This window comes from Corylus avellana, chromosome ca5 (assembly GCF_901000735.1).
Source record: "Corylus avellana chromosome ca5, CavTom2PMs-1.0".
NCBI classification, from domain to species: domain Eukaryota; kingdom Viridiplantae; phylum Streptophyta; class Magnoliopsida; order Fagales; family Betulaceae; genus Corylus; species Corylus avellana.
In genome coordinates, this window is record NC_081545.1 from 1,045,037 (window position 1) to 1,067,180 (window position 22,144).

At 35.2% G+C, this 22,144-nt stretch overlaps 2 protein-coding genes across 7 annotated transcripts; one reads left to right on the forward strand and one right to left on the reverse strand.

Annotated features, from left to right (window-relative positions):
• Positions 1 to 7,401: 7,401 nt before the first annotated feature.
• On the forward strand, positions 7,402 to 10,478 carry LOC132180622 (receptor like protein 27-like). Its single transcript, XM_059593511.1, has 3 exons — positions 7,402 to 8,444; positions 8,605 to 8,800; positions 10,236 to 10,478. Exons 1-3 carry the CDS (start codon positions 7,402 to 7,404, stop codon positions 10,476 to 10,478), a joined length of 1,482 nt encoding a protein of 493 aa, XP_059449494.1.
• LOC132180290 (pentatricopeptide repeat-containing protein At4g26680, mitochondrial-like) lies at positions 9,860 to 15,063 on the reverse strand. Of its 6 annotated transcripts, XM_059593059.1 has the most exons (7): positions 12,860 to 15,063; positions 12,558 to 12,775; positions 12,404 to 12,446; positions 11,502 to 11,642; positions 10,499 to 10,815; positions 10,274 to 10,349; positions 9,860 to 10,087 (listed from the first exon to the last, which is right to left on the reverse strand). In XM_059593059.1, exon 1 carries the CDS (start codon positions 14,802 to 14,804, stop codon positions 13,230 to 13,232), a length of 1,575 nt encoding a protein of 524 aa, XP_059449042.1. In that variant the 5' UTR covers positions 14,805 to 15,063; the 3' UTR covers positions 9,860 to 10,087; positions 10,274 to 10,349; positions 10,499 to 10,815; positions 11,502 to 11,642; positions 12,404 to 12,446; positions 12,558 to 12,775; positions 12,860 to 13,229. The 6 variants fall into 6 exon arrangements, with proteins under 6 accessions (XP_059449042.1, XP_059449041.1, XP_059449044.1 ...); XM_059593058.1 differs by having other exon boundaries at positions 12,404 to 12,818; positions 13,208 to 15,063; XM_059593061.1 differs by lacking the exon at positions 12,404 to 12,446 and having other exon boundaries at positions 11,502 to 11,630.
• Positions 15,064 to 22,144: the final 7,081 nt, after the last annotated feature.

Here is a 22,144-nt window from a genome sequence, read left to right on the forward strand (position 1 = left end):
TTAGTAGTTTAAGGAAGACATTGTCATAATTAAAAGTTTGGAGGGGTGATAGTTTGAGGGGAGTATGTGAACTTTACTATAAACCATATGTAAAATATCACCGCTAATAAGGTAGATGCTAATGAAACAGATTCTTGTAGTGACTCCAATGCTCCATGTTACATTTTTTGGACCTGCCCATATAGTTCTTAAAGTACTTCACATAGTTGGATGATGGACATTAATGGAGGTTCAGCTTTGATTAGAAGGAGATCAAGGTGTGTGATGAGAGAAGAAGGTATATATCTATATATGTCATACTTTTTGACATTAATTTGGTTATGGAAATTAATGCTACGAGAAATTCAGGGTAAGAAGTGGTCCTACAACAGCCAATCTTTTGAGGCTAATTAACCTATCTCAACCTCTCAATCTCCGTGCTTTCTGAACAAATTCCCTTAGAGATTTCACACCTCTCTAAGTTGTCTTCTCTCGATTTGTCCGGTAATTATGGTTTATATACTAAAAGTGAACTAAGAAGTTTAGTCCAGAACTTAACTAGCCTAGAAGAACTTTTACTCTCTCGCGTCAATATCCTAAAAAATTGCTCGGTACATGAAGAATTACCAACCAAATTTTTTTTTTTTTTTTTGCTAACAAACCTACAGTTCCTTAGAGTAACGTACAATCAAGATCCTATTGGTTATTTGCCTGAATTTTACTCAATCAATTCTCTTGAGGTTTTGATACTCCGGCTTACAAGTGTTTTTTTTTTTTTTTTTTTAGTAAACTACCAACTTCAATTGAAAAATTAAGTTCTTTACATGTTTTAACTATTTGGGATTGCCATTTCTCTCGATCTATTTCACATTCACTCGGTAATCTCACCCAACTAACTCTGCTAGATCTGTCATATAATACTTTTATAGGTCACATCTCTTCTTCATTTTTAGCTAACCTGACTCAACTAACTTATTTGGACCAAATTTTAGCCAATAAATTGAGTGGAATGCTAGAATTTGATATGTTTCTTAAGCTCAAAAGTTTAAGTTGGTTTGCCCTAGCTACAAGACAACAATTTGACATTGCTAATCAATGCCAATTCAAATGATACTCTTGAACAGTTTAACATTCTAGGATTGGGTGCTCGTAACTTATATAAGTTCCCAAATTTCTTATGCAACCAAAACAAATTGGGTTGGCTTGGGCTGTGAGACAACAATATTCGAGACTTAATACCCAGATGGATGTATATAATGAAAGTACATAATGGCTTAGAGGCTCTAAGCCTTTAGGACAATTCTCTAATAGGCTTTGGACAATCTCCAATTGTTCTCCCTTGGTTATTCTAGAAAGTTTAGATCTTGGCAGTAACATGCTGCAAGGATCAGTCCCAATTCCACCACCATCTACAAAGATTTATCAAGTCGAAATGAACTTGATAAGAGAAATGTCACATTGATTTGTAATCTAAGTATTCTTGAATCATTTAATGTCTGAACAAGTGTTTGACAAGACTTATAGCACACGTAAATCAATTTGATACATTTGGAGGCAATCCAAGATTGTGTGGAAGCCCTTTATCAAAGAAATGTGAAAATTTCAGGTATACTCCAACTTTACCTTCTCTCTTTGAAGAAAATCAAAGCTCAAAGGCTTCCTTTACATTTTTTTGGAAAGTAGTTGTAATAGGTTATGTATGTGGATTTGTAATAGAAGTTGCTATTTGAAAATTTTTTATTGAAAGAAAATATGATTGGTTGGTGAAGACTTTTGAAAAGATGTAGCAAACTCGAAGATTGGTGAATTGGAGAAAGTCATAGATTTAAATTCAGTTAAAGAAAATGTTTAAGATAAATAATAAATGTTTATGTTTCTAGCATTATTATATGGTGCTTGTTGGAATTGTAAGCCAATACAAATTTCAATGTAATATCTGACGATTTGTGCGTGTAAGTTTGCAGGTGTCTATGCTTTCCTATTTTTCCTTAATTCAAACAACTTTCTTTGTTTCTTGGCTTTGTTCCTAATTTGTGTCGCAAATTAGAAATCATTCCTAAATGATATATTTGCATTATTTTTTTGGGATTGGCTTCTATGCGGTAGTGCAAACTACCGCATAGCTACAGTAATTCAAAACTGCACTGTTTTGGTACAGTTTTGAACAGGAATAATTGTGGGCCCCGCCCACTAATAATTAAAAATATTAAAACCTTAAAAAATATTAAAAACGATAAACAATAAAATATTAAAATATTAAAAATATTAAAAAGAAAAGTTGAAAAAAATATAGAAAAGAAAGGGATGGCTAGAGCCATCTATCATGGCTGGTTTGGGGGTGGACAAACCACCCCATGGCCATTGGGCCACCCCCAAAAGGGCAAAAGAAGAGAAAAAAAAGTTGGGTTTGGTTTTTGGGGGTGGCCGGACCACCCCCAAGGGCGATGCAATTTAGATTTGGTTTTTGGGGTGGTTTCGGCCACCCCACACTAATATGGGGCTTGCTGAACTTCCCCATCCCTTGTGGTGGTCCGGCCACCACCAAAATCCAAACCTTTTTTTTTTTTTTTTTTTTTTGCTCCTTTGGGTGGTCGGATAACCCCACTGGCCATGGGTGGTTTGTCCACACCTGCACTGCCATGATAGGTGGCTCAAACCACCCCTTTCTTTTCTCAGGTTTTTTCTACTTTTCTTTTTAATATTTTCTTGTTTTTTAATATTTTTTTAAAGTTTTAATATTTTTAATTATTAGTAGGTGGGGCACACAATTATTCTGGTGCAGTTTTGAACTACCGCAGCTATGCGGTAGTGCAAACTACCGCATAGAAGCCAAATCCATTTTTTGGTAGGTATACCTTTGCATTAATTAAAACTTTAAAAGAATCATATATTTGCATTTTTTTTATGGTTAATAATTTTTTTGGTACCTTGGTTTTAACGATTTTATTTTTTCCTCCCTAGTATCCAAACCAGTCAAATCTGATACCTCACTTATGGGTAAAGACAAAATCAATACATCCCGTTAGTTTATGTGAGAGAAAATTAACAGAATTACACATGTCACTCTCATAATACACCACATGTCCTAAAAATTAAAAATAATAAAATAATAATAAAAAAAAACTAAACCTAAAAAAAAAAAAAAGTCCGAAAAATTGTATTTCACCCCATTTTAGTTACTGAGGCAGTCAGACCATCATCAGAGGCCATTGTGCAGCTTGGCAGCCACCCAATGGCTCCTCTGGTGGTGGTTCAGCCACCCCAAGGCCAAATGGGTGGGTTTCAGCCACCCCTTTTTTACCCCTTGTGGTGGCTGAAGGCCAAAATGGGGGTGGCCGGCCACCCAATTGGCCAAAATGGAGTGGTCAACCACCCCATACAATTTTCACTTTTTTTTTTTTTTTCTAAAAAAAGGTTTAGTTTATTTATTTTTTATTATTATTTTAATTTATAGGACATGTGGCGTATTACGAGAGTGACACGTGGAATTCCATTAATTTTCTCTCACATAAACTAAATGACGTATCGATTTTATCTTTTCCCATAGGTGAGGTACCAGATTTGACTGGTTTGAAAACTTAAGGGAGAAAAAATAAAAACGTTAAAACCGAGGTACCAAAAAAGTTATTAACCATTTTTTTTAAGGTAATGTATAAAATATAATTGGGAAATGCTAGGTGCTCTCCTAAAGTTCTTTTCGTGTCCTACTGATCCTATGTGAAAATTATTTTATAAAAAACAAAAAAGAAAGTTGTTCTTATTTCTCTCACTTGATTTTTATAAAATAATTTTCACATAGGATTAGGAGGACACGAGAAGAATACTAGGAGAGCACCTAGCATATCCCTAGAAAATAATATTCACTTAGTACAAGAAGAACACTAGAAAATACGTAATAAAAAAAGTCATGTTTTAACCTATCAAATGTAGCTACGTGTACATTATCAACATATTTCCTAAAACTTTATTATTATTATTATTATTATTATTATTATTATTATTTTTTGGATAATATGGTTTTTCCAAAGTAGGTAAGGCAGCCCCCCACCCCGGTCAAGAGGCCAGTTAGGCTGTTTCTAATAAATAAATTTTGAAGTAACAAACGTGGTCTTGGCGCTAAGTGATTTTCTTTCTGGTCGAGAGATTAGGCTGTTTCTCAGCCAAAAATAATAATAATAAATAACAAAGGTGGTCTTACTGCTAAAGTGTTTTTTCTAAAGTAATGCTGCCCTTCTGGTCAAGAGCTTAAACCGTTTCTCAACAAAAAGGAAGCGCTAAACTGATTTTTCTAAAGTAGGTAAGAAAAAATTGAAAAGTAACAAAAGTGGTCTTAGCACTAAATTGCCCTAGATGGCAAAGAGCCAAACACTTGTAACTAGGCAATATAGGACTTAGCACCTATGACTTTATTTATAAATCATCCACTCTATGTATGCTACTTCTCATCTTCCCAATATGAGACCAAGGTGTTACACTCGAATATGCTCTTTTTTGGATATCAACCAAAACATATTCTCAAAACTTTCATTCTAAGTATGTGCTCTTAAATAGAGGTCTCTCATGCATTCTAATTCGATCGATAGGGATAAGATATTCTTTAGATTTTATTTTGAGAATTATTTTGGGATATGCTAGGTTCTTTCTTAGTGTTTTTTCCGTGTCCTCCTGGTCCTATGTGAAAATTATTAAAAAAAAAATAAAATTAGAACACATGATTATAATGAAAGTTTTGAGAATATGTTTTGGTTGATATCCAAAACTGAGCATATACGATTGTATTTATATATATTTGATAGACACAAAGTGTTTGGCTCTTGGCTCAATAAATATTTAGCTAAATTTTAGCTAAAAGACCACATTTTTTTTTATTTTATCTATTCAATCATTTAAAGAACCTACATCCGACTTAGCATTTTTTATTAGAGGAGAGATATAAGAAAGAAAATTTTCTTCACTAGCAATGCGGCAGCATCTACTTTATAAAAAGCAATTTAGAACTAAGACTACGTTCGTTACCTTTTAGATTTTTATTTAATTTTTTAATATTTTACCTAACCTCTTGACTACTTGACTACCAAGGGAATCACCTACTTAAAAAATAAAAAAATAAATAGCATTTAGCGCCAAGAACACGTTTGTTACTTTCCAATTTTGTATTTTACTGGAAACAGTCTACTTTAGCGAAAGTAATTTGGTGCTTAGAATAAAAAAGATATTGGTAATGGGATTAAAAAGAAGTTGGAAATTAAGCTAGTTAAAGTCTTCATAGGACCAATAAAATTTCATTAACGACAGAAGTTTCGAGGAAATTTTCTCACTCTAATAAATGTTAAGTGTCTTCTAACAGAAAAAATGATCCTCTCCATTTCAAATCTCTTCAATTTCTTTAATTTAGTGCATTTTAAAAAGTAGTGTTGTCTAAACCCTAAAATATGTTACATATGTAGATAAAATTTTTGGACAACACTATTCTTCAAAATGCACTAAATAGAGGAAATGAAGGAGACTTGAAATGGTGAGGATCCTTTTCCCCTCTTAACATATGAGACGCACATTTTTTTTTTTTTTTTAAACATTCTTAACAATCATTTATTAACTTTCTACTAACTTAAAGGGACACAAATTTTTTACAAACTGGTTTTGAGGAAATTTCTATACAACCTAAGGACCGAAACATGTTAGAAGACATTTGACATTTATTAGAGTGAGTTGAAAGAAATTTCCTTCCATTCATAGAAATTTTGTCTTCTTTCAATTAATTAGGAGAGAAGAGAGTTTGAAAGAAATTTGTATCCTTTAATTAATTGGCAGAGAGGAGAGAGTGACAGCTAGTTTGACCAACGAGCGTGAGTTGTATTTGAGTGTGTGAAAGAAACGCCACATAAATGAATTATTTCTCATCTCCCCAACCCTTCATATTAACTGCACAAGACTCACACCGCATGAATTACTTGTATCTCATCCAATCCAACTGTTCATTTCAGATTGGAGGCACACGCAAATGACTTGACTTCATCAAGTGAGTGCCACGTGGTCTGGTCCATTGCGCTTAATTTGTAAGAGAAATGTTTGACTTCATTAAAAAGTCCATCTTTTGGTCATTTTAATCTTAGGTGGCATGGTCCATTTTAAAATTAATAGATTTTAAACAATACATTAATAAATTTCTGAAAAATTGACCATGCCACTTAGGATTAAAATGGCCGAAAGATAGACTTTTTAATGAAGCCAAGCATTTCTCAATTTGTAATTAGCTTGCGACTCCTGAGCTTTCATATTATTAGGTGCACAACACTCTAGATCTGTGTGCAGCCTATAAATTGAAGCTCTCTCCTACCTTCACCCCCAGCCTCCAAGCATATCTAAGGAAACACTAAATCCAACATAATGGGGGGTTTCTTATCGCTTTCTCTCTTCATTTTCATGCGCTTGCTTTTCTTACTTTCACTCTTGAATCTTATACTCCCTCTTTCTTCTCCTTTTGTGCAACCCCTGTGTCATGATGATGAAAGCTCTGCCTCGTTGCAATTCAAGGAAAGCTTTATCATCAAAGAAGATGCCTCTTCTTCTTATTATTATTATTATCCTCCTCATCCTAATTGTGAAAAGGTTGTGTCATGGACAGTAGAAGGAGACAAAAGTGATTGCTGCTCGTGGGATGGGGTGGAGTGCGATGAGGCCACAGGTCATGTAATTGGCCTCGACTTCAGTGACAGCTGTCTCTACGGTTCTATCAATTCCACCAGTAGCCTTTTTAGCCTTATTCACCTCCAAAGTCTTAACCTTGCCTACAATGACTTTAACTACTCCCAAATCCCATTTGAAGTAGGCAATCTTTCGAGGCTAACCCATCTCAACCTCTCCCAATCCATGTTTTCAAGACAAATCCCTTCAAGAGTTTCACAACTCTCCAAGTTATCTTCCCTTGATCTGTCTTCCAGTGGTGGTTTATATACTGGATGAGATCTGAGAAGTTTTGTCCAAAACTTCACAAGCCTAGAAGAACTTTTACTCTCTCATGTCAATATCTCGTCTGTTGTACCTGAAAGTTTGGCAATTTTATCTTCTTTGAAAACTCTACATCTAACATTTTGTGGATTGCTTGGGGAATTCCCAAACAGAATTTTTCAGCTACCAGACCTTCGGGATCTTAGCATAGCAGAGAATGAGAATCTCATTGGTCAATTGCCCGAATTTCACTCTAACAGTTCTCTTGAGGTTTTGGAACTCTACGAAACAGGTTTTTATAGTAAACTACCAACTTCAATCGGAAACCTAAGGCCTTTACATGTTTTAGATTTTGACACATGCCATTTTAATGGATCTATCCCACATTCACTGAGTAACCTCACCCAACTCACTCTTTTGATTTTGTCATGGAACAATCTTATAGGTCACATCCCTTCTTCCTTGCCAAGTAACATGACCCAACTAACTTTTCTCAAGCTTGAAGAAAATAACTTGGAAGGTACCATTCCGAGCTCATTCTCTGAACTCAAGAGTATTGAGTTGCTTGACTTAGGAAGCAATAACTTGGAAGGTACCATTCCGAGCTCATTCTCTAAACTCAGGAGTATTGAGGTTCTTTACTTAGATGAAAATAACTTGGAAGGGACCATTCCGAGCTCATTCTCTGAACTCAAGAGTGTTGAGCTTCTTGGCTTAGGAGGAAATAACTTGGAAGGTACCATTCCGAGTTCATTCTCTGAACTCAAGAGTATTGAGCATCTTTACTTAAATGAAAATAACTTGAGTGGGATGCTGGATTTTGACATGTTTCTTAATTTCAAAAATTTAACTTCGTTGGACCTTTCATCCAACAATTTGACATTGCTAACCAAGGCCAATTCAAATGATACTCTTCAACAGTTTGAAACTCTAGATTTGAGTTCTTGCAACTTGCGAAAATTCCCAGATTTCTTACGCAATCAAAACAAATTGAGCTTTCTTCATCTCTCACACAACAATCTTCAAGGCCTAATACCCAAATGGTTTTATAATGCAAGTATAGAATCTCTTGAGTTTATAAACCTTTCTGAAAATTTTCTAGTAGGCTTTGAACAATCACCAATAGTTCTCCCATGGTCTAAACTATCAAGTTTAGATCTTGGCAATAACTCGTTGCAAGGATCACTCCCAATTCCACCACCATCTACCACGATTTATCGAGTCCAAAGGAACTTCATAAGAGAAATGTCATCGTTGTTGATTTGCAATCTGAGTTCACTTGAACTACTTGATTTGTCCTATAACAACTTGAGTGGCATGCTTCCTCCATGTTTAGGAAACTTTAGTTCTCCTTTGTTAGTACTTCAACTACGAAGCAACGACTTCCATGGCACCATCCCAAAAACGTGGTCAAAGGGAAGTGGCTTAAAGATGATTGACTTAAGTGAAAACCAATTGCAAGGTCAGCTACCAAGATCCATGGCTAATTGTATGATGTTAGAGTTACCTTCATGTTGGTAACAATCAAATCAATGATACCTTTCCATTTTGGTTGGGAAATCTTTCTCGATTGAAGGTTCTCGTCCTCCGTTCTAATGCATTCCAAGGTGCAATACAGAGTCCTCTAATCAATTATACATTCTCTAAGTTGCATATCATTGATCTCTCTCAAAATAGTTTCTCTGGAAATTTGCCCACCGAGTATTTCCTATATTGGAATGCCATGAAAGTTGTTGGTGCAAATCAGTTGATATACATGGAGCTAGATATTACTAGCAGAGACGGCTCCTTCAATGGTACTGTCCTTTGCACAGTTACAGTGACAAACAAAGGCTTAAATTTGGAGTATGATAAAATCCAAGATCTGTTCACGGTCATTGATTTCTCAAGCAATAAATTTGAAGGAGAGATTCCAAAGCTCCTAGGAACTCTTAAAGGACTTCATTCACTAAATCTTTCAAATAATGCCCTCACTGGTTATATCCCCCCATCCTTGGGGAACTTGCGAAATATAGAATCAATGGATCATTCCAAAAACAAGTTGTTTGGAGAGATACCTCCACAACTAACACAACTCTTTTCCCTTGAGTACTTTAATGTCTCCAACAACTGTCTCACATGATTTATACCACATGGAAATCAATTTGACACATTTCAGAATAGTTCATTTGGAGGTAATTCAGGATTGTGTGGAAGCCCGCTATCAAAGAAATGTGAAAATTTCGAGTACACACCACCTTCTCCCTTTGGAGAGAATCAAAGCTCAGAGTCTCCATTTGAATTTGGTTGAAAAATAGTTGTCATAGGATATGGATGCGGATTTGTGATAGGAGTTGTTATGGGGCAAATTGTAATTGCAAGGAAGTATGATTGGTTTGTGAAGATTTTTGGAAGGATGTAGTACACTTGAAGAATGGTGAATTGAAGAAAGTATCAAATTTAAATTTAGTTAAATAAAATGTTTTAGGAAAGGTATAAATGTTTATGTTTCTTGCATTATTATGTGGTGCTTGATGGAATTGTAAACCAGTAAAAATTTCAATGTAATATCTTACAATTTGTGTGTAAGTTTGCATGTGTCTGTATTTTCCTTTCCTTATTTTAATAATTCTCACATGAATTTAGAGATTTTTAATTTTGGAAGACCACAACTTTACAGTAGGTTGTCCATTTAAGGTGATCATATATTCACCCACAAGAAAATAAGAGGAAAAAACATAACTTAGATGTTCATTAAAACTTTGAAAGAATCATATCGTTGCATTCATTTTTAGTAGGTCTACCTATGCATTCACCACTTATTTAGATGGATCAATAAGAGAAGAAGAGGTATGGAATCTTACCGAATCCATGTCCTCATCTTAGGGACTTCCCATTAATCTCAGCAACAAGTTATTGTCCCTCACAAACACTTCAATTTCTAGGGCGCAGCATTTGGAGAAAAGTGCAGAAGTCAAAATGAATACTTACGAGATTTACAGTCTTTTATTTATTTATTTATTTATTTTGGATGAATTTTCCATTCCACAAACCCGAACAAAAACTCTCTCCGGCAAGCAAAACTCACTGGAACAAAGTTACAAAGAACTAAAGCAAAACAACATATATACAAAAATCTTCCCAATCTATACCATTGGAGCACACTATACCACAAACAAATCTGCACAAAAACAGAAACAATATAAGTACACTTTTGTCAACCACACAACCCAAATAACAGCAGCCCACCCAAAACAGTCAACAAAACAGAATGGGCATACCAACTCGATGATGTTGATATGGCTTAATGTTAGTTCAATCTTTTTCAGGACATCTATATTGGAGCAGGTGAGAGTTCAGCAACTACCTTAGAATGGCCAATGTCTGAGCTGATAAGAAACCCAAGAATAATGGAGAAGGCACAAGCAGAAGTGCGACAGGTCCTGATAGGGAAGAGAAAATTGGAAGGGAAAGACATGCAGCAGTTAGATTTCGCGAAATATGATCAAAGAAACTTTAAGATTACATCCTCCTGTTCCCTTACTAATAAGAGAATCCAAGGAAAGATGTAAAATGAGTGGATATGACATACCAACGAAGACAAAAGTCATCATTAATGTGGGGGCAATAGGGAGAGACCCAGAATGTTGGATTGATGCTGATTGCTTTCAATCACAGAGGTTCCCTGCTCACAAGATTACTTGAAATTGTTTTAGAAAGCAAGTACTCCAATCAAACTTTGCTGTGCTCCAAGCATGAGAATAGCTGGATTTTCATGCAGTAATTTGAGCAGTACAACAGGAAGGGACCGATGTGTTAGCACTTAAGCACATGCTTTAACTGGTCGTGCCTTGTCCCTTCTACCACTGTCACCAAACAACTCCATCTTCTATTCCCTGATTCTGCTCCCTGGAAAGGTAGCTTAATAAATAAATAAATACATAAATGAATAAAAATGCCTAACCATTTTAGAGTTTGAAATGTTGGAGAGATAAATATATGGGGATGTCTCCAATTGGGCCTTGTTTTCACAGCTACAAATGTGAGGAAGCCTCTAATTGAGAAGCAATCAACATGCATGTTCCCAACAACCATCATTCACCTCGGCAAAATCTCCAATTGAGTCTTGTTTTAATTACAACATATGTTAGGAAGTCTCTAATTGAGAAGCAATAGAAATGCATGTTCATTTGGAAAAGAGGAGAGACCAGCATCATCTACCATGCCAGTTGCGAAGAGAGGAAGACCGAGTCGCCCCCACAAAAAGAAAAGTGAAAAAAAAAAACTCCTCAGTCCTTCAATAAATTTGAAAATGCCCCAAGGTTTTTACCTAATTTGGGTTTACTCAATTGGGTTTCCAATTTAAAGAATAAAGTCCTTAAGTTTTATTCAAGCTTCAAGGAGGTCTCTTTGTAACTTTACCGTCAAAGTTAACAGCATCCAATGTCAATACCACGTCAACAAATGCCAAATCAAACGTAGAAAAAAAATATTAAAAAAAAAAGGATCTAACTCGAGAAACAAATGTCCCATTACGCTTGGATCTAAGAACCAACAGTTTTATGGCATGTTTATGAGAGATGTTGTAGATATACCTTGCCCTGATAGTGCTGCCGGCCTCTATTCTTGGAGTACCAATGGACAATGTGATTTGGTAAGTGCAAATTGTTCACAGCAATCGAAACGACATTGTTTCTCTAATTTGAGTTTGCATTAGATTGAATCTGATCATAGGACTTGCAAAAAAAATAAATGATGTTAGCCAATTGTGAGGTCTCTTACCATTTCCGAGTTGAAGAGACCCAACTGAATAAACCCAAAGAAAGAAATAAAAAAAGGACTAAATTGAAGAACTCATATCTATGAGTACCAATGTAACGGGGAAAGGTGGCTGACCACCCCACCCTATGGAGGGGTGACCAATTTTTTATTTTTTAACTTTAAAGGTAAAAACTTTATTTTACAATAGACTAAGTTATCAGTTATGTCGCGTGTTAATGGTTTCGGTCAAACAGCTAACGGCGGGGACCATTTTGGAGAAATAGCTTACTCCATGGATCTTTAAGATAGTTTTGACACCTAAGGATCAGTTTGGTACAATTACAATTAAAAAAAAAAGGGTCAAACGATTACCCAGTTTGAAGTGTTGGAGAGATGAATATTTCGGGAAGTCTCGAATTGAATCCTATTATGGTTGCTATCCAATGTGGAACAAGTTTCCAATTGAATCCTATTTTGATTTCTATCCAACGTGGGGCAAGTCTCCAATTGAGAAGCAATCAAAACATATGCTCTTATAGGGACCACCACCATCCATCTTGTTGAGGGGAAGTCTCCAATAGAGAAGCAATTGACAACATGCTCCCATGGGGACGATGAGAAACCATCATCATCACCTTGCATGAATCTAGAGCTATTTCTAGTATTCTATACATATATATGTGCCGAAAAGGACCAATATATGTCGACAAAAAAAAATGCAAAAACAAAAAATTACCTGAACAAATTCCAATGTCGCACCTCGCTTTATTGACCCCTACCTCCTTGATGGAGAATTTAGACTTATTTTTGTTCAATGGGATTATTTAGACTCCTGATATTGTAACAAACAAAATGCATGAGCAAAAAGAGGGAAAGTAACTGAACCGTACCTCCTTCATGGAGAGTTTGACTTGATGGCCCCTTTATTGGAGCCCTTGCCTCCTTGCTTCTTAACGTGAAACCCTCCTGAACTGAACTTACCTCCTAGAGGTTAAGGTGATTTGGTTTGGTGTAGCCAAGGTAGGAGTAGCTGGAGTTACAGAGTTGTGAATAGGAACTTCCGTTACTCCACTAATTGACTCAATAGCTCCCCCAGGGTAAGGATAGTCTTGCAATATCGGAAAATTAATCATGAAATGGTCCTTAAACACCTGGATGACAGCAATAGACATCAAACTACAAGTGGTCCTACCTGGAAAATTTTGCCATTCATCCTAGTGCTATTCAGAAAAAATGGTCCTAGTACCTCCTCCTCGATAAAAGGTAAATAAAGAACACAATAATCTTAGGAAGCAGAGCACCAAATTTGCAACCTTAATGTAAGAAATCATTATACTTGCTTTTCACAGTAAAAATAAAACAATGGAAGATTATACAGCTTGCTTTAGTTTTGCTCTCAAAGTAAAAAGTGTAGTTCCCACTAAAAGCTAAGATTTACAAGTTACAAGGTGAGATCAGGCGCAAGAAGAGGTCAATTTACAACAACACAACCTTTATAAGTTACATGGAAAGCTTAGGTGCATACACCCTTAGCATTTACCTCCAAATGCTTTCTTCTCATACTAGGCACCAAAGTTGGTGGTTTCGGATTTGTCAAAGCCTGCTGGCATAAGACCTCTAGCTTCCATCTCACTACATAACATCTTTGCCTCTTCAATTTTTCCACACTGGCAAAGCCCACTGCAAATCTCAGATAAAATGCCTGAATCAGGAGCCATTGATCTCTCAAACATTTCCTTCAAGACTTGGACTGCTCCATCAAAGTCCTCATTTTTGCAGAAAGTTGATACCAACATTTTGAAAGTATGTGCATTTGGATGGCAACCACTCCTTAACATGCTTTTATATATTTGAAAGGCACGTTCGGAGTTCTTTCTCATGCACTGACCACAAATAAGGGCAGAAAACGTTGAGGCATTTGGCACTAAGTTATGCTTATCAAGTTCCTTAACCAGATATGCCGCTTTCTTTGTCTTACCCTCCTTGCATAGTCCAAATATCAAGGCATTATACGTTAAAATATCAGCCTTAACTTGATTCCTCAACATCTCCTCATAAAGCTTGCTGCCCATCTCACTATTACCCACTTGGCTATACCCATTTATCAAGGTATTGTAGGTCACAATATTAGGAGTAACATTTGCGGCCTTCATCTCAATGAAAACTCTATTAGCTTCATGTAATTTCCCTTCCTTGCAAAATCCATGGATAAGCGTGTTAAATGTAACCACATCCTGGTGCACCCCACTCCTTTCCATTGAGTTTTTAAACTTTACTGCAAAGCTCAATAGACCCTTACTGCAATGTCCTGCAATCAATGTGTTATAAGATGCAGTATTCGGTCTAAAACCCATGCTCTCCATCTCCCTAAATGCCTCAACAGCCTTCTCCAATTTTCCCAATTTACAGTAAGCGCGCATGATCATATTAAGAGTATAAACATTTGGAGAAATCCTATGACGCCGCATTTCTCTGTAGAATGCCAAAGTAATATCCATCCTGTGCAAATCAAGCAAAGAGCTCATGTAGGCATTACACGACTCAATAGTAGGGAAAAATCCATAATCCTTCATTCGACAAAAAGTATCAGTGGCATCCCTAAACTTCTTCATATGCGCAAAAGTCTTGAAAAGTGAGTCAAAAACACGAGGCGAAGAATGACACAAGCGGTACGAGTGTAGCATTTCTTCAAACAGATTGGAGGGTACATCTGTGGAACCAGATACAATAATGTTCCTCAAAATGGACTCTGCAGATTTGAATTTCCGGTTTTTTGTGAGAATGTGGAGAATTATGGAATGAATTTCGAGGGAATGGCAACTGGGCTTTTGAATCCCAGCCCAGTTGAAAAACTCGAGGGAAAGAACATGGTCCTTCTGAATCTTGAGCAATACATGTTTCACTCTGAGGGGTGTTAGATCGGTTGATAACGAACTGAGCTTAGCCCAATCAGAGTGAATTAGGTGGCTGTGTGCAACGTTTATGAAATCAAGGTCTTGACCTCTGGGCTCAGGGACTGTTCGGTGGGGTATTGGAATTGGTTTCCACTTCCTTTCTCCAAAATTCGCAGGGATCGTGGGTTTCACAGAGGAATTCAGCAAAGTCGAAAATCGACGGAGTGGAAAATTGTTATTCATAATTTCTTCATAAAACAGATAAAATGGGTTTCCTTCTGGTACGCGAACAAGCCGAACAACTTTGGTGTATAACCAAAGCGATTGTTTGATTCAAATTATTTCGTCCAAATTCAACAAAATGTAAATGAAATGGAAGTGGGTCTTGATGAAAACAATGGGACTAACCTTTTGTGGATGCAGTGAACGAAGAATATGGAGCTTTTGGGCTCACTTCGTTTTGCTTCAGACCTCTGAACTTCACTGAGGCATAAAAAAACAAAGAAACGGCCTTTAAGTTGCACTGAATGAAAAAGAAGAAGAAGAAGAAGGAATGGGACCGACGACTGTCGTTGATATATACCAACTAACCGGTCGTATTGGCACGTAGTCGAGGATAGTGGTTTTTCCCTATTGATTGAGTAAACGACTAGATTTGGTTTATTCGGTGCTCTCAATACTTAACAAACCACAAGTCGTATAAGCTTGACGTGTGATAACAAGTTGTTGTTCGTGTGTTGTGTGAGGTATTTATCACCTACTAATTCTGCGAGATTTTACTGTAATAAGCAGATTTTTACGGTAACAATTTGAGCAGAGTTAAATTGAATGGATATTGAGCGAGTTCTCGAACGAACTGAATTATTTATAGCCCTAATTGTGTCGCCGTAAGAGTACTAGCTACTTGAAGATATGGTATAGGATGCTCATCCGACATATTTGTTGACAAGGCTCTCGCTTAAGGTGACCATGTCATGATGCCTTTGTCGATAGACTCGACACATTTGTTGACTCGAGCACAGATCTTCACAAAATCAACTTCAGTTGAAAACCACAAAATTTGGGCATATAAGGTATATATTAGTAATGCTAAATACTATATAATTTTATACAACATTCAGCCAACAATATGCTAACATAGCACTCATAACCAACTGTTAAATACTTTTTTTTTATTATTATTGTTTAACAATGATTAATTTAATAGTTAATTGAGAGTGCTACGTCATCATTTTTGGATAATGATTTGATAAAATTATAGTATCTAGAATTGAATGGTTATTCATATGAAATAGCCATTCATTTGTTTGGTTGCACACTAAACAAAGAATAAGAGATGGTTATCCATTCCAACCTCTTATATTCTCGATAATACCTATTTATAATTACCATATAATCGTCATTTATTTACAAGATAACACAAACTGGCTCTCGGTCTCTCTTATTTTGTTTCTCTATTTGGAGGTCAGGAAAGCATGTGAAAGGTGCTTGACTTGACTTGGCCCTCGTACAATATTTTCTCGAAATTACAAGGCGCACATTTTGAATCCATGAACAAAATCACATGGGGTCTCATAAGCTCGTTTATCTCTTTGTAAGATATTTTCATAGGAAGGAACAAGGTGCTTTCGCTTCAAACCGCGTTTCCCAGCCCTCGTCTACACATGATTTTCATTAATTCTCTCAACAATAAGTGAAAAACAACAAGTAGTATAAGATTAGATTACATGGTTGTTTCATATAGATTACAATAATTGAGTCACACTTTTTCAAAATACATCTTGTTTTGAATGAGTCGTATTCTTGGGTGTACAAACTTATGTAACGCTTATAAAAGCCCTTCACTTGTAGTTCTTTCTTTATCAAAAGAGCAGTAAAAGATGATGGATAACTATTTGTATCGGTTCATGTTCATGCACTTCCTTTTTCTTCTCTCGGTGTTCCTTGTTTTACTCAGGCTCTTTCTCTTCTCAGCAGCCACTTTGCCTTGAAGATGAGAGATCAGGCTTGTTACAATTCAAGGATAGCTTCACCATTAACATGTCTGCTTCTGGTGATCCTTCTGCATATCCTAAGGTTGCATCGTGGACTCTAAAAGAAGGGAGCAATGATTGCTGCTTATGGGATGGGGTTGAGTGCAATGAGGACACAGGTCATGTGATCAGCCTTGATCTCAGTAGCAGCTGTCTCAATGGTTCTATCAACTCTAGCAGCAGCCTTTTCCGCCTTCTTCAACTTCAAAGCCTTAATTTTGCTGATAATGACTTCAGTAACTCTCAAATTCCATTTGGAGTTAGCAATATTCTTTCGAGGTTAACCTCTCTCAACCTCTCTGATTCTTTTTTTTATGAACAAATGCCTAAAAGCTTGGCAAATTTATCTTATTTGGAAACTTTGGATCTCCAATACTGCTACTTACAGGGAGAATTTCCAACTGAAATATTTTTGCTACCAAATCTACGGAATCTTATTGTAGCATACAATGAAGATCTCATTGGTCATTTACCTGAATTTCACTCTAACAGTTCTTTTGAGCTTTTGACACTCTAGGGCACAAGTTTTTATGGTAAACTACCGAATTCAATTGGAAATCTAAGTTCATTATATTTTTTAGATTTTCGGAAATGCCATTTCTCTGGATCTATCCCACCTTCATTAAGTAATCTCACTCAACTCAATGATCTGGATACTCTTACAGGTCATACCCCCTCTTCCTTGTTAAATAACCTAACTCAACTAATTTATCTGGACCTCTCATTTAATAAATTGGTTGGGATGCCAGAGTTTGACATGTTTCTTAAGATCAAAAGTTTTAGTGTGCTTATGCTATCATCCAACAATTTGACATTGTTGACCAAGGCCAATTCAAATGATACTCTTCAACATTTTCACACTCTAGGAGTGGGTTCTTGCAACTTACAGAAGTTTCCAAATTTCTTACGTTACCAAAACAAATTGACTTGGCTTGAGCTGCAAGACAACAATCTTACAGGCTTTATACCCAAATGGATGTATAATGCAAGTATAGAAGCTATTTTAGCTATATTCCTTTCTGACAATTTTCTAATAGGCTTTGAACAATCTCCAGTTGTTCTCCCATGGTCTAAGTTAGAAGTTTTGTTACTTGGAAGTAACAGGCTGTGAGGGTCACTCCCCATTCTACAACCATCTATCAAGATTTATCAAGTCCAACGGAACTTGATAAGAGAAATGTCGCCATTGATTTGCAATTTGAGTTCACTTTATATACTTGATTTGTCCTATAACAACTTGTCTGGCATGCTTCATCCATGTTTAGGAAATTTCAGTTCTTTGTCAATACTTAAACTACGAAGAAACAACTTCAATGGCACCATCCCAAAAACATGGGCATAGGGAAGCAACTTAACCTTGATTGACTTAAGTGAAAATCAATTCCAAGGCCAGCTACCAAGATCCATGGCAAATTGTATGATGCTAGAATATCTTCATGTTGGTAACAATAAGATCATTGATACCTTTCCCTTCTGGTTGAGAACTCTTTCCCAGTTGAAGGTTCTTGTCCTTCGTTCTAATGGATTTTATGGTCAAATAAAGAGTCATGAAGCCAATTATACATTCCCCAAGTTGCATATTATTGATGTCTCTCATAATAGATAGTTTCTCTGGAAATTTGCCTGCAGAGTATCTCCTACATTGGAATGCTATGAAAGTTGTTGGTGAAAATAAGTCAAAATACATGGATTTATATTTTATTGGATTCGGGTTGGCTTCAGTTGTCCAATACACAATTATAATGACAAACAAAGGCATAGAATTGGAGTATGAGAAAATCTAAGATGTGTTCACGGTCATTGATTTCTCAAGCAATAAATTTAGAGGAGAAATTCAAGAACTTGTAGAGAGTCTTGAAGGACTTCATTTGCTAAATTTTTCCAATAATGGTCTCACTGGTCATATCCCATCATCTTAGGGAACCTGGCAGATACATAATCAATGAACCTTTCCCAAAACAATTTGCTAGGAGAGATACCTCAACAACTTGCACAACTCTTTTTCCTTGCATCCTTTAATGTCTCCAACAATCATCTCAGAGGACCTATACAACATGGAAATCAATTTGACACATTTCATAATACTTCATTCGGAGGTAATCCAGGATTGTGTGGGAACCATTTATCAAAGAAATGTGGAGATTACAAGTACACTCCAACCTCACCTTTTCCCTTTGAAAAGAGTCAAAACTCAGGGTCCCCATTTGAATTTGGTTGAAAAGTAGTTGTTATAGGGTATGGATGTGGATTTGTAATAGGAGTTGTTATTGGGCAAATTCTGATTACAAGGAAATATGATTGGTTTGTGAAGATTTTTGGAAGGATGTAGCAAACTCCAAGAATGGTGAATTGGAAGTCATAAATTTAAATTTAGTTAAATAAATTGTTTTAGAGGAATTAAGCATAAATGTTTAAGTTTTAGCATAATTGTATGGTGCTTGATGGAATTGTAAGCTTATAAAAATTTTAATGTAATATCTCACCATTTGTGTGAGTTTGCATGTGTATGAGTTTTTTTTGTTTTACTAACAATTGATAGCGAACAGCGCCATCAAATATTATATTCTCTTAAAATTGAAAACGGTTAATAATATCAAACATTTTTCTCAAGACACTGGTGGTTAGTAATACTAAGACTTATAATTAATCAAAAAATTGTAATAAACCATATGTCAAATATCACCGCTAATTAATAATGTAGATGCTAATGAAACAGATTCTTGTAGTGACCTCAATACTCCATGTTACATTTTTGGGACCAGCCCATAGTCTTTAATTAAGTACTTCACATAGTTGGATGATCGATGGACATTAATGGAAGTTCAACTTTGATAAGAAAATCATATATATGTGTGTGTGATTTTTCGTACACCTTAAACACCAGAAAATATTTTCAAGGGAATCAACTTTAAGAAGAATACAACAGAAGTCGAAGGACGAACGGAACCAACTACTGTAGTTGCCAGTTGGTATGTATTGGGTGCTCTCAATACTTAAAAGACCGTAAGTCGTATAGGCATATTGAAGACAACTCGTCATTGTACTGCAAAAGATTGACGTAAGCACTAGGAGTAGCTTTTCTAAATTTTATTCTCTTCCTTAAATGTATGGAAAATTCTTAAAATACCACATGCAACAAACTCTCGTGGTGTTCTCTAAATTAATTAGGGAACACTAAGTTAATCAAAAGTGTTGTCTAAATTTAGGGTAGGGTAATACTTTTGCTTATCTTAATATTATTTTAATATAAAAAACGGCTTTTTCTTTTGTCTGTTTCCTCTCTCTTTTTCTTTAGCATTTATTTGAAAAAATAAGGAAAATTATTGTAGAGTTTATTTGAATAGTAAAATAAAAAGTATTTTAATTTCTTAATTTTTTTTTTTAAAAAAAAAAAAATCTAAAAGAGAAAAGAGAGTAATTGTAAAGAGAGTTTAGTGGTGTGCGTTGGTTCTCTCATAATAAGACATACTTGCTACGTGCTAATTAATACGATTTGAATGCCACTTTAAAAAATTAAAAAAATTAAAAAAAGACTTCAATGCGTGTCATGTTTTAATTTAACAAAATCCCTGCAAATGATTATCCTTACGAGCATAAGATAGAGCCCTTTTTGTGTTGGAGTCTTTATTTTCACCTTATTTGATTTTTCAAATATGAGAATAATTTTTATAAAGAGCTCATATATAAAAGGACAGAAATTTCCTCTAAACTAGTATGGAGAAAATATTCTTCAACCCATTTAAAATAGTGTCAAGTGTCTATAAATAATTAAAGCCATTAATAGCAGTTTACTAACTTAAACTAAATTTAATGTTTATTGATATTTAGCATTATTTTAAATGAGTTGGGGGATATTTCTTTCGAACTGGTTTAGAAGAAATTTCTGTCCTATATAAAATCAGTTCTATGTACCCTATAATTAACAACAATCCAAGTCAGCTTGTAATATTATGTATTTCTACTTATAACTTTTTTATCGTTGGTTTTGGAACAAACAATGCAATCCAATAATGAAAGCACTTTCTAATTTTTGGAAAACGTTCTCCACGTTGTTTAGTCTGATCTTGTATACTTTTTCAACTTTACTTTTTATAATTTTTCCACAACGCGTTATCTTTATGAACAATTGCAACTTTGTTTTAGTCTGATCTTGTACCTTTAACTTTACTTTTTATAATTTTTCCACAACGTGTTATCTTTATCAACAATTCTAACTTTGTTTTAGTCTCATCTTGTATACTTTTAGCTTTACTTTTTATATATAATTTTTCCACAACGTGTTATGTTTATGAACTATTACAATTCCTTTTTCTTTTTTCTACAAGCGCGTGGTCCACGACATAACCTTCTGAAGCAACATCATTATCATTATTATTATTATTATTATTATTATTATTTTCTTAACAATCACAACAAAACTCAGTTTATTAACCAAAAAACTGTAAATGTGAAAGAGTTAAAAACATCTAAATTAAGCCCATTAAGTAGGCCCAAAAGGCCACATACACTTCTGATTATTATTGCTTATATATATATATATATATATATATATATGGTTCTAGCATTGTTGTATGTACGAGATAGAATGGGTTTATCTTTATTTAACAATGATTAATCAAATGGTTAATTAGGAGTATCATATCAGCACTGTTAGATGATGGTTGGATAAAATTATTGTATCTAGCATTACTCCTAGTATATATAAACCCTTGTATTGGAATGATTATTCATATAGAATGACAATTCATTTATTTGGTTGCATACTATTTTCCACTAGCCACTATTTCCATAAAATGTGAACATATTATTAGAGTGAAAGAATATTCTGTTCTTAACTGATTGTTCCTAGCTTCCCAAAAAACAGGACCTTGTAATACTTCTAGTACCAAAAACCTGGTTAATGTTATTGTTCACCCTTGGTTAAACAGGTTAATGTAACGTATTTTAAGTAGTTTTTTATTTCAAACACAAAAAAATCAAAAAATTAAACTACTTATAGCACATTATGTCAATGATAAAATATGTGATAAATTAGTGGAGATAACATTACTCCTTTCACAAAAGCATTTAGGAAATGCAAAAATAAGACATTATAGAAAGTGCTTTAATTATCATTTTTATCAGTTTTTCTATTTGGGCGTAGGAAAGCATGTGAAACGTACTTGACTTGGCCCTCAGAAAATATTTTCTCCAAGTTAATTAGCATACATTTTGGATTTATGAACAAAATCACTTGTGGTCTTAATTAGCCCGTTTGTTTCGAGGAAAAGTATTTTCATAGAGAGGAACTTGCTTGACTTGACTTGGTCCTCACACAATATTTCCACTAACCCACACACTGTGGCCACCTAACTTATCTGTTGCAAGTGGAAGACATAGAAAAGCAAAAGCATTAATGGGAAAACAAGACTTGATAAATTAAAGTGTGAAAGTGAAACCACCACAAGGTCCACAACAGCTGATGTGAAATCATATTGCAGTACTCAATAATGGAAGCATCTGATCGAGTCACTATTTTTTCAAATTCCATTTGTACGTAGTCTCCAAACT